Raw genomic sequence first — 13,750 nt, 5'->3', positions numbered from 1 at the left:
CCACACACACACACAAAAACACACACAAACACACACAAACACACACACACACACTCACACACACACAAATACACACACACACACACACACACACACACATTTCCACGCCCGCGCATATCCACACAACAACTTCCTAAAACGGTAGGATTAACGTGCACTTAACTCCTAGAAAAATAAACATTCTTCAAAAATAAACCATTTACAAGTTAACTATACATTTATATCTGACAGACATGTCCGGATTTGGGTATTTTCGGCTAAATGATTTAGACACAACCCAATGACCCACGAAATACCGAGTGGAAGCTTTCTCTTCCTTTTCTGACCAGGAACAAAATGTTATGCAGCGTGGTGGAATCAGGCTCTCGTCAATTTTTGGGATTGTAGAGTTATTGGTATCATCTAAAAGCTTGTTCACTTGTATCTATTTGGATGAAAAAAATATCCATTTATCTTGAATACAAGTCGAGATATTTGCGAAAGAAGGAGGTGGGGGTCACTTGTTTTCAGAAGTAAAATCAGTGAGAAAATGGCTGCCAAAGATTAGTTATTTCCTTAGCTTAAGAGTACGTGGTAACTGAAAATTTACATTTTTTGTGCCTTTAATCAATGTTTTTCAGAAAAATTCCACACAGAAATGAGTTCTTAAATGGGCATGAAAGATGATGAGCCAAAAAACAAAAATTTGATAAAAATTCACAAACCTGTGAAAAAATGCAAGTTTCTTCACTTTGATTATTTTGACGAGAGCCTGATTTCACCACGCTGCCTCACAAATGTCAAGCCTTTTTGCTGCTGACGTCGTCTCCCAACGGGATTATCTAATTCCTTTTAGTTTCGGACAGTTGTGTCTTTCTGAGATTAGTCTCAGGTTGTTTTTAGTAATATTGCAGTTTGATCATTATTATTACCCACCCCCAACTCTAATGTGTGTGCGTATGTCACACGCGCGCCCGCGCACACACAAGAACGTTTTGTATTCACTCGTTAATGGTCGTCAGAATAGTGATGTTGAAGTACTTATTCATCCATCCATCCATCCATCCATCCATTCATCCATCCATCCATCTATCCATCCATCCATCCAATCATCCATCCATTCATCGTTTAACCTATTCATCCGTCGATTATAAAATCCACTCAACTCATTTGTTTACGTGTAAATCTATCTGTCAACCTACCTACCATCCTTCCTACCTAACTGTCTACCTATGTATGTATGTATGTATGTATGTATGTATCTATCTATCTATCTATCTATCTATCTATCTATCTATCTATCTATCTATCTATCTGTCTATCTATCTATCTATCTATCTGTCTACCTATCTATCTACGAGTATATATCATCGCTCATCATCCACGCTATTTATTCATTCATGCATGTGTTTATCTATCTATCTATCTGTCTGTCTATCTAGATGAATTCGGTGTCAACTTCATCTTAAGCTCATGCAAGACATCCAATTGGCATGGGCAAGACCAAAAATGTGTTCCAGCGAGGATAATATTATACGATCTTTTAATGTTTGTTTCTCCGCTGTTTACGAGCATATTATTCGACATGCAAATGCGAAATGAGAAGCTTTTCAGGACAGTAAACATCCTGGGTTAGAGAGTATAGCTTGTAATTTTGACGTATCGTTTTTGCGTCCATATCAACACAGCTACATCATCAAGGAGACATATTCTTTTCTCTTTCAGGACTAACTTATGGGATTTACGTTGGATACAGCGTAGCAGAAAGAGAGAGATTGTTAATAAAAAACATCATCCCAACATGGGTGGATAAATAACTACCTTCGCCTAATGGGCCAGTCGAAGAATTTAGCCATAAGACTACAAACACCTATGAAGTCGTTTCGTTACTCTCTGTCATTCTGGTAACCCAGTCTGAACTTTTCCCCGCTTCAAACGTTGTAGAAGGAATAAAGGAAAAGAGTATTTTGTTCCAGTTTCAATAAAGATACGAATTCTCGGAGAATGTAAGTCTCGAAATGGAAAGTCATTGAGCTTCTTTTTGGTGCCAAAAAAAATTTAATAAAACTCATGAGTTAACGTAGTGAGCTTGTCGTGACAAAGAAGATACACTACTTTTGTACTCACTGCATTAAATCAGCTACATCTGAATTGCTACAGCAGGATTTGGTTCTAGAAATCTGATACGTTCCATTACACCAGAGAGGAGGCGATATATCATTGAATTTTCTTGTTGTTGTTATTGTTGTTGTTATCGATCCAGCAACAGCTGGGCTCTTGCCCTTCTGTCCAATGCCATGTGGATTGAATTTTCTCCAAAAGTGGGAATCGAACCCACGTCTACTGTTTGCAAGGCAAAGAGCCGAACCCATTCATCACCGACGTCTTTCTCCAAGCCAAATGTCTATTTTCGCATATTGTGAGAACTGATGGACAATATGTCATGATGGACAGACTATGAATCCTCAAAACAAAAAGGTATAAGAAAAGAGTGAAAAATCGTTTGGACAGGAAAACAATGTTTTAAAGCACATTAGGTTGTTTTAGCTACGTCCAACCTTTGAGAGCAGTGTATAAGTGTCTGTGACACGCATTGAAAATGTAAAACAACGTGATTTAATGTAACAAAGATTCTTGTCATGTTTACATTACATTGAAAATGTAAAATAGCAAAAGACGTAGAGATGATATAACACTGTCGCACGGCCAAGTAATAAAATATGGGTCAATAAAAGTAAACACATTTTAATAATAATAATAATAATAATAATAATAATAATAATAGTAGTAGTAGCTCAATAGCAGGCTCTATGCGCTTAAACTTTTTGTTGTAATGATGTTCTAATAATAAACATTTTTGTCTGACTAAACCAGAAGATTTCATTACAATTCAAACCGTTTCTGTTTGTTTTCTTTCTATTATTTTACACCTGCAGCATCTGATACAAATGCTTCTAAAAGGAGGAATGTGGGGCTAAGACTACTGACTGGCTGTTTTAATCGTTTGCTTACATTACATTTCTTTCAGGCTGCTTTCGTCGTTTCTATTGCATTAGATAATTCTTGAGTAAAGACAAGTTAAAGATATGTATTGGGTAATTGCAGTTGTTCTATTCTTTTTGTCTCTCTCGTGTTCGTTATCAGGGAATTAATATTTTCAATGCTCTATGTGTCATAATATGGTTTTGAAAAATGGCTTTTCCAAAACTGTGTGTGTGCCTGGTGAAAGGGACCACATGTCTCATTTTGAAAAATCCCGTTTTTTGGCATTTTCTTGTACAGAATTCATTTCTGAACAATATACTTTTAAATGTTTAAGATATCTTCAGTAGTTTTTAAGATATGGACGATTTTGTTAGGCAGGGTACGGAAACAAAGTTTTGAGAAAAACGGCTCTAGTTGTCCTCTTACCTGTCGATTTGTATTCTTCTATGATCTGAACTGATCTGATCAAGTTACATCCCACTCCCAAAGAGAAGCAGGGAAGTGTAAATGTTATCTATAAACAATAAAATTGATATCCCATTCTAAACCTGGGTTTACAAAGTTTGTCCACCTTTCCAGGGTAAACTTCGAAATTAGTGTACCCTGTAATAGATTCAGCTATCACTCACAGTTTTATTCCCGATTTTATCTGTTGTATAGCCCTACTGCCTGAAATTATACCTGTATGTAATTATTCGCTTCCATTCTTTGATCTATACTGATCCATCATTCATGTGGCAGCCGGAAATTCTCTGCACTTATGTCTAATGCACCCTGAGAGGAACCTGGGTTTGGTTACTTTATCTGCCTTATTTTCACTGTGAAAACTCGACACTTTTAGAAATCACTGACTTCCTTCGTACTTTAATGTATACGTCAAAACCTTATCCCAAAGGCCTTGACATAGATGTTTAGTGGAACATTGTTCTTCGGTTGGAACGAATCTAACAATACTAAAATTAAACAAAACAGCCATGAAAATATTTGTGAGGCAGCGTGGTGGAATCAGGCTCTCGTCAAAATAATCAAAGTGAAGAAACTTGCATTTTTCACCAGGTTTGTGAATTTTTATCAAATTTTTGTTTTTTGGCTCATCACCTTTCATGCCCATTAAAGAACTCATTTCTGTTTTGATTTTTCTTTAAAAAGTTGATTAAAGGCACAAAAAATGTAAATTTTCAGTTACCACGGACTCCTAAGCTAAGGAAATTAACTAATCTTTGGCGGCCATTTTCTCACTAATTTTACCTCTGAAAACAGGTGACCTCCACCTCCTTCATTCGCAAATATCTCGATGTATTCATGATAAATGGATATTTTTCTCTTCCAAATAAAGACAAGTGAACAATCTTTAAGATGATACCAATAACTCTACAATCCCAAAAATTGACGAGAGCCTGATTCCACCACGCTGCCTCACATTTTTAAAACATCTGATGTGAGCGATTTTTGTTCCTTGCAAATGATGATTCCAACGCCATCATGTCGTCTGCGTAGACAAAGGTGAACTGGCAGGTCTGCTCTACCAGCTCCAGTGTGACAAATATTGTGAAGAGTGTACCTAGAGTATAGACATAGGCCAAGAGGAATGTGGGTCGGGGGAGGGGGGAGGGGGAAGGGTCAGAATGAGTCAACGTTAGGTCTTTTTAAAAATGGTTGTTGTGGTTTTTGTTTAGAGATTTTTGTTTTGTTTTTGTTTGTTGTTTTTTGTTTGTTGTTGTTTTTGTTTGATTGTTTGTTTTGGGGGAGTTTGTTTTTTTTTGTTTTTGTTGTTGTTGTTGTTTGTAACAGGACCATTTGTATTGAAATGAACATAGTATTTTAAAATAATGACTCGAGAAAATGTAATAATTCTAAGCCAAGCACAAAATTAAACACAATTCATTACTATTACCAAACACTACTAGATTGTCAACAAAAGATCAGTTCTTTTCTCTATCTATGTTGGTCAATGCAGACCATTGTCTAATACCATCAGAGATCATAGAGAGGCAAAGCTCAAGCTGTAGCGACCAGGCATTGTAAGTAAAAACATGGATAAGTAAAGGACAATAGTTGTTACCTGGCCTTAGATACTTGAAAGTTTCAGATTTTGTCCAGTCTTATGACAGACAGCGTCCTTGTACTGGTGTGTACCCGCGCCCAAACCATGTCCGGACATTGTCGTGGTCACCATACGATTATTCTCCTAGCCTTTAAGGATAGATGTGAACAAATAAGAATAAACAATGTTGTGTATGATAGATAAAATCACGTGAAACTACAGTTGCACAGATTTGTATGTACAAATAACCCAAGCCTGCACTTAGAGCAGCGTGGCTAAAGTGGCATAAAATAAGCTGCGAACTGTTAGCCTGGTAACATGTAAACTAGTAAACAACAGATTAATGTCTGTAGCAACAGTTGCATACTGTTTCAAAAGAACAAATAAATACTATTTGCAGTTATTTAGTGTGAAAAATGTAGCAAAGCAGTCATGAGAAGTGACTGATGTAAGATTTAGTACTCAGTAAGCAAAGGAGCTTACCTCTGGCTTCTTAGCCCTGGATCCAAGGTCGATGTCAGTTCATGGTTCTCGTCTCTCAGGGAAGAAAGGAGAGAGGGGTGTGGTGGGTGGGGGGGGGGGGGGGGGGTGGGGGGGGGGTGGGTGGGGGGGGGGGGGGGGGGGCTGCAGCAATCATCGCTTTCCTCCTCAGAAGACTCATTAAAAGAGGCATCCAAATAAAAGTTTGGTCGTCAGTTAATAAGGCGAACTGTGTCTATGAGCGAAAAGTCCAGAGCGCAGAACAAAACGTGTTGATATCAGTCAGTCCAAAACGCTGTACAAGGGGGAAGACGTTATATACTCTCCGTTTTATTTATTTCAGAAATAAGCGTTGTGTTGTAAAGCACTTGCATCTTTGCACATATGTAAATATACTTTTATTATCTAAATATAAAATTATAATTTTTTGAAAGTGAAAACAACAGAGCAAACGAGTCTTGTTCGATGTACAAATATTTAATGTTAATTCCTCCCATGAAGTGGATTTCAACTGTAAGGGCTGGCAGAAAACGCGAGTGGTCGAAAATGGCAAAAACAGGTATAATTTCAAAAGTCAAAAAACATATCATAACAAATGGTGTAGTTTTCTAATGATGTAGACTATTTGAAAAATTACGGCAACGATTGTAAACTAATAATCGTGTCTGTCAACTCTAAGATCGTTTTAAAGTTTCTGCTTATTTATCATTTTATTATGTGTGAGGCATCGTGGTGGAATCAGGCTCTCGTCAAAATAATCAAAGTGAAGAAACTTGCATTTTTCCGCAGGTTTTTGAATTTTCACCAAATTTTTGGGTTTTTTCCTCAACACATTTCATGCCCATTAAAAAACTCATTTCTGTGTGGATTTTTCTGAAAAATGTTAATTAAAGGCACAAAAAAATGTAAATTTTCAGTTACCACCGGCTCTAAAGCTAAGGAAATAACAAATCTTTGGCTGCCATTTTCTCATTAATATACCTCTGAAAACAGGTGACCCCCCCAGCTCCTTCATTCTCAAATATCTCGACTTGTATTCAAGATAAATGGATGTTTTTTTCATCCAAATTAAAGACAAGTGAACAAGCTTTAAGATGATACTAATATGTCTACATGCCCCAATATTGACGAGAGCCTGGTTCCACCACGCTGCCTCACATATTCCTTTTATTTTCTTTTCTTTTTTGAGAGAGCGAGAGAGGAAGAGAGAGAGGGAGAGAGAGAGAGAGAGAGAGAGAGAGAGAGAGAGAGAGAGAGAGAGAGAGGGAGGGAGAGAGAGGGGGGCACCATAGAAAACGACAAGTTATAGATCTAGTCGGAGGGGAGACCGGAACACTGGCCACCAGCGATGATAAAAGCTGGATGGACAATTAAATGTATTTCTTCTTCTTGTTCTTCTTCTTCTTCTTCATCTTCTTCTTCTTCTTCTTCTTCTTCTTCTTCTTCTTCTTCTTCTTCTTCTTCTTTTCTAAATGAGCATCCCAGTCTCTGGTACAAAGGTTGCTGCTCGCCGCAGGTTCTCTATGCTCCCGTAGAGTTTTGGGCCAATATTTCCTTTCAAGTGCCTAGAGCATTGGACAGACTACCCATAATACAAGAAGTGAATTCTCCTCGGTGAGTAAACAAGAAACAAAATGTTATGAATCCACATCCTTCTCTAGGGCTTTTGTTTCCATGGAGATGAAAAAGGATGGCGGATACCGAAAATAGTTTCTATTGGATTTGAGACTTTTTGATCTTGAAATTAACCTTTGAAAATATGACCAAACAATCATGTGACCATTCTTTATGTCTGGACCACTTGTCACATTCCTCACAACGACAGTCAGTGTCAAGTGTGGTAAGGTGACTCTTTCATCCCAAAGTCAAATCATAAATCTTACACTCCCAACAAACAATATGACATACACATGAACTATAAAAAGAATGTCCATTAACTCACTGTTTTCGTCTCTATTGTAGTTTTTCTTTCATCACAAAAGACTTTCTTTTTTATTATACAGTCAGTCTTTTTTGTCTCTTCCTAGTTCTCTGAGCCTGTATTTCGCAAACCTATAGCGTGACTTTTCTGTCAGAAGCTTTTCCCTTTCGCGGTGATCCTGGTCTTCTCTTCAGGCATTTCATTTCACTTAGAAAATTAAAATCAATATAATCTTCCACTTCATTTATTCCAGATTATAGAGCTTTTATAAAATATATGCCTTGGCCTAACTCCCTGTTCCTGCCTGTGTTTTCTTTGCTTTGTGGTTTTGTTGGGGCGGGGGGGGGGGGGGGGGGGTTGTAGTTGTTGTTGTTGTTGTTGTTGACTTTTTACAGATTTTTTTTTGTTTTGTTTCTAGGAAAGGGGAGGGGGGCGAGAGGGAGTTGTTTTTTTTTACCGGCAGGAGAAGCGAATCACGTTGTTAGCCACGTGTTTTTTGCCATCGACGTATTTTGTCCTATTTTGTATTTAAAGTGTTTATACCCCAGAAACAAAAACAAAATATCATTTAATTTTATTGGGAAACTACCTTATGCAGTTGCGAGCGCCGTAAAACCCTCTACTATAAAAAAAAATGCTTCAAACAAACCTGTAGAAGGGACCAGCCTGGGCTGTTGGGAAATGTATGATAGCAACAAAAAAAGAACACTCTATAAAAATCGACGAACTCTTTCATACACGAGCAAATCTACGAGTACCAGTTTAACCTTCACAATGCAGACACCGGTTTTGTGCCTACATTACCGTTGTCGTGAACTTACCGAAGGAAGATGCCGGAAAATAAGAAGACCGTATCGTAAACTCCTAATCCAAAGAGCAGGATAATGGCGCTCCTCGCCCCGCCCGTCCTTGGCAGAATCACGAGCGACACCACGTTGCCAAGGATACCGGCAGACGCTATGAGTGTCGTCAGAACACCGTAAATGTTTCTTACAGCGCAGTAAAAGTCCAGCTTCTCCGAAGGAACTTCCGGTGGCCGGTAGTAGTCTGTGGTGGGGTCGTGGTAGCCGCACTCGTAGGGCCCAGGGGTGAAGATTTCGGTCATGGCAAACCTAGTCTGGTATACGTAGAGCTGAGGTGTGAGTTAGAATTGGAGCTGTTACGTTGAGTATTCACTTTATCCCTGGCGTGGAAAAGGGATGGCTTTAAAGTGTTGTTGTTCCTTGTGATGTTGGTGTCGGTAATAACGTTGAAGTTCGTGTTGCTCCTGTTATTGCTGGATTTGTTCTCTGTTGTTACAATTGTCCCTGCTGTTACTTTTCAATTGTGGCTAGTATGTGTACTCTACTATCAATGCCTAGTTATTGTATTTCTTTTTCTTTTAAGACGTATTTTAAAATATATTGAATGATTGTTTTCACCTTGAAACCTAATTATATTGCAGTTCTACTCAGTTGTTTTATTTTAGTCTTTTCCATGCTCCTCAAGAAGTCTGACTTTTCGTTCTTTCCGCTTTACTTCTTTATATCCAGTTTTGAAACTATCATGTTATAATCCATTTATTAAGAAAATGCAGTTTTTCTACACAAATTCCAAAAGGTTGGATAGTTTCCATTGTCCCGTGCACTGGTAGGACGAGTCAGAATGTATGTTAGTGTAGGTACGTGCAAATGTGTGTACGATAATGCATGAATGCTATTTGTTTAAAAAAGTATGTTTGTCACTATGCACGGACACCTTTCACATCAGCACAAGAGGAATGACGATGTGATCAAGTTCGTGAGAAGTATCAGGGCAGCATCGCTCAAGTTAATAAAAACAAAATAATATTCTCTGGTGGTAACATGAACTTGTCGTTGATTCAGAGACGCCTGTTCCTCGTCCTTTCAGTTCCTATGGGAAAAGACGAAAAAAAGTGTTAGTTAAAAATCAGATTCTACAGTAACTTTACTTACTTTCTGCATAAGGTCATATGAGCGCGCAGGACACACCTAACATTTTCAGTTGGTAGAAAATATTGAATTTTGACCAGGTGGTGGCCGAAGCCTACTTTTATCGATTTTAGACCACCAAGCTATCTTTAACGTGCGCAACTTGCAAATGGGACCTCCGAGATTTTTCGCCCTTGTCCGAGAAGGCTAGGTGTAGATCTTTCCTGCCAGAAGATCAGGGGTGTGGCAGAAAGACAGCAGCAAAAAGGAGCCAAGGAGAAGCAGTAGAAAGGCTGCAGAAAGAGTCAGGAGCCCAGAGGAGGGGGCAAAGAAGGTGAGGGGGTGGGGGTGAGAAAGAAGAAAGTGGAGACCAAAGCAGGCGACAGAATATTGCTAGAGAGCAGGAAAGGAGGTGAAAGGAAATAATTTTAGAGTAGGAAATGTTTGCGTCGCTAACCGGATTCGAACACAGGACCTTTGAATGAGAGGTGAACACCTTAACCTCCAGGCCACGAGAGCCGCTGGGGAGATGTTTGATTTGGGGGTTGTTGTAATTTGGGGTTTGTTTGTTCGTTTGTTTGTAAATCCTGTAGTTTATAGATTGTACTCAACCAGATACCCGACAGACGATCCATCTATTTCGTTTATACGACATTCCTTGATTTTCTTTGAGCGTCTGAGTTATCTAGCCTCTGAAAGGCGGGGGGGGAGGGGGTGGGGAAGGGGTTTGGGAGGGGGAGGGGGGTCCAGACATGCTACTTCAGTGCAGCCAAGAAATGTTTGGGTTACAACAACAAAAAAAGATTTGACTGCTGCAGATGTTTCACCCGAGATAGGAACTTGGCACTTTCGCCTGAGAACAAGGAATCAAGTAATTTGTTTTTTCATTGTATTCCCTTTTTGTTTTGTTGGTACACTTTACATTTGTGAGGCGGCGCGGTGGAATCAGGCTCTCGTCAAAATAATCAAAGTGAAGAAACTTGCTTTTTTTCTGCACGTTTGTGAATTTTTATCAAATTTTTGTTTCTTGGGCTCAACACCTTTCATGCCCATTAAAGAACTCATTTATGTGTGGATTTTTCTGAAATACGTTGAATAAAGGCACAAAAAATGTAAATTTTCAGTTACCACGGACTCTTAAGCTAAGGAAAAAACGAATCTTTGGCGGCCATTTTCTAACTAATTTTACTTCTGAAAACAGGTGACCCCCACCTTCTTCTTTTGCAAATATCTGGACTCAAAAGTTGATATTTTTTTCATTCAAATAAAGACAAGTGAACAAGCTTTAAGATGATGCCAATAACTCTACATACCCCAATATTGACAAGAGCCTGATTCCACCACGCTGCCTCACATTTCTCTTCTGTTCTTTTAGTTTTCTTTTTTATTTTGGTTGTTTTTTTCTGTTTTTTTGTTGTTGCTTTTTTGGGGTTGGGGGTTGTTGTTTTTTTTTCAATTTTATGTATGCTGTTTGGTGCCTGGCGTAACGGGTGGGATGGGATTTTGTGGTTCGAAAGAAGGTGGCGTAGTGTAAAGGAGTCGTCGTTTCACAGGTCAAAGCTTGCCTCAGGAACAGACTGATCCCCTGGTTTTATAGCTCACGGCGCCCCTTGTATTGTTTCCGAGACACATCTGTTCGTCTGGTTCCCACACACCCAGCGCTACGATTCTCCCGCCTAACTGCACAAAAGTCCCACTTCTAATCTGAAGACTCTGTCGTCGCTGACTCTTCATTTTCTGTACGACCCTTTAGGGAAAAGTGTTACATTCACGCTATTCTAATGTATTTCCGTTCTGATCCGCGTGCCTATTTCTCTTGGGTCAAATATGTCTACGCATTTCTGCAGGATAGTTTTATTGCTATACTGACCATTCGTGAGAAGCGTGGTTTTCCAAAACTCAATAAGTCAAGTTTGACAAGCGTCTGATTTCACCACGAAGTCTCGAACGTTTATAATATTATGTAAGGCAGCGTGGTGGAATCAGGCTCTCGTCAATTTTTGGGCATGTAGAGTTATTGGTATCATCTTAAAGCTTGTTCACTTGTCTTTATTTGGATTTTAAAAATATCAATTGATCTAGAATACAAGTCGAGATATTTGCGAAAGAAGGAGGTGGGGGGTCACCTGTTTTCAGAGGTAAAATTAATGAGAAAATGGCCGCCAAACATTAGCTATTTCCTTAGCTTAAGAGTCCGTGGTTACTGAAAATTTACATTTTTTGGTGCCTTTAATCAACATTTTTCAGAAAAATCCACTCAGAAATTAATTCTTTAATGGGCATGAAAGGTGTTTAGACAAAAAACAAACATTTGATAAAAATTCACAAACCTGGTGAAAAATGCCAGTTTCTTCACTTAATTATTTTGACGAGAGCCTGATTCCAACACGCTGCTCAAGCTACTGTGTCCTGAAACACCAGAAACGTACATCTTCTTGTATCTGCCCGACCTCTCCATGATGTCGGCAAATAATCACATAGTGTGCTTCTGCCCATCGAATGACCTTGGTCTTGTTATTGTAAAACTGAGTTACTCGCAAAAAGGTCGTACCTGCATAAGACGGTCATCCTTTGTCGAGGAGGAAAGACAGTTGGTGGTCGCTTTACACGGTCTCATTATAACGTAAAAGTATGCAGTAGAGGCAAATGGGAAGTGGCCGTTTGCACAGGTGATTGGCTTATACAGGCAGGGCCAATTCTGACGATTGGGAGTGGGAGAAAATGCGTGGGACGAGCGGACAGCAGGAAATCTTCAGACCTCCCCCTCAAGCAAGTGTTTCGACCTTTATTTTCTGACACCCTAAGGGGGCGGGCCACACTCAGGTCATGACTCATGAGTGCTCTACTGCTGTTTCTGTTTGTTTGTTTTCTGTTTTCTTTGCGCTGATCGGGGGACGAACCCTTGAGGTTTGGGGGAATTTCCGGGTCTTCAGTCCAAGCATTTTCGTGCAGTGCCACGGAGCCTCCAGCGAAAAATAGCAAATGCGAAGCTATACAAAAATCTACTACACTTCTCTATCTGCTGTCGGTACTATTTGGTCCAGCTTTCATTCTGTCTCGTCTGCAGCCAGCTCAAACTCTTTTCTTTGGGATACTCCATCCCCGCAGACAGACGGAGATACTCGAAAAAAGAAATGTGAGGCAGTGTGCTGGAATCAGGCTCTCGTCAAAATAATCAAAGTGAAGAAACTTGCATTTTTCCACGGGTTTGTGAATTTTTATCAAATTTTTGGTTTTTGGCTTAACACCTTTCATGCCCATTAAAGAACTCATTACTGTGAGGATTTTTTCTGAAAAACGTTGATTAAAGACACAAAAATGTAAATTTTCAGTTATTACGGACTCTTAAGCTGAGAAAATACCTAATCTTTGGAGGCCATTTTCTCACTAGTTTTACCTCTGAAAACAGGTGACCCCCACCTCCGTCTTTTGCAAATATCTCGACTTGTATTCAAGATAAATGGATATTTTTTTCATCCAAATAAAGACAAGTGAACAAGCTTTAAGATAATATCAATAACTCTACATGCCCAAAAATTGACGAGAGCTTGATTCCACCACGCTGTCTCACAAATCTTCTCCACTTAGGAGTTGAACTAAAGTCTTCAGCTGGCAACAGCAAAGAACGTATCCATTACGTCACTATGACTATGACTCCATCTGATTTTTAATGAAACTTTTTTACGACCCAATCAACATAATTTTGATCATTTAGGAGGCGTAGTTCCGATCCTGCCTATCTAGGCCAGCCGGGCTGAGAGGAACACAGCATAATCTCAGCAGGAACACTGAGCGGGTTCATCAGCATCATCATCATTGCCTTTCTCACCCTGGGTCAGGATATAGGCCACCAACAAACACTCTCCACTTTTTCCTATTCCTGGGCTAGTCACTTGATGTTATTCCATGTCTTCCCACTTTTCTGTACAACCATTTCTGTGACTCTTCTCCAAGTTCCACGAGGTCTTCCCCTTGATATTTTACCCTGTGGGTTCCAATTTAACAGCGAGTTGCTCGTTAAAAATTATCTACTGCAGGCGACAGCGAAGCCATAGTCGCCGGCGCTCCACCTGATATCCCAAAGACCATCAACAATTAATTGTCCCTAATAAATTTAAATAGCACGAGTAAATGGGTCATTTCTGCTGTTTGTTTTTAGTGCTCCTTTCACACTGTAAGTTTATTCAAGAGGCGAGACCTCTTATTTTAAAGTCCATCTCCGATAAGACTGCGCTAAGTAGGCGAAGGGCCATAAAAACTCTTCCAAACAACTCAGTGTCTCAACTAATGTCCCGTTTGGGAATTTGAGCCAGGGTCATCCGCACTGCAGACCAGCATGATAACAATTATTGATCTAAAGGCGAGCCCATAACGTAAACTACTTCGCAGTTGAAAGACACATCGGGGGGC

General features: G+C 39.4%; 1 protein-coding gene across 1 annotated transcript in view; it reads right to left on the bottom strand.

Annotated features, from left to right (window-relative positions):
- The window catches only part of LOC118477876 (FMRFamide receptor-like), a gene marked incomplete at its 3' end in the record, with an annotated part of 63,699 nt that overhangs the window by 6,700 nt on the left and 43,249 nt on the right, over positions 1–13,750 (bottom strand). Inside the window, 1 exon segment of the mRNA XM_035970433.1 lies at positions 8,231–9,302. Within this exon segment, the coding sequence (XP_035826326.1) occupies positions 8,231–8,514 (284 nt within the window).

The sequence above is a fragment of the Aplysia californica genome, unplaced genomic scaffold, assembly GCF_000002075.1.
Source record: "Aplysia californica isolate F4 #8 unplaced genomic scaffold, AplCal3.0 scaffold00267, whole genome shotgun sequence".
Taxonomy (NCBI): Eukaryota; Metazoa; Mollusca; class Gastropoda; order Aplysiida; family Aplysiidae; genus Aplysia; species Aplysia californica.
Note: the sequence above shows the minus strand (reverse complement) of the source record. Positions and strands in the feature narration are given on the sequence as shown.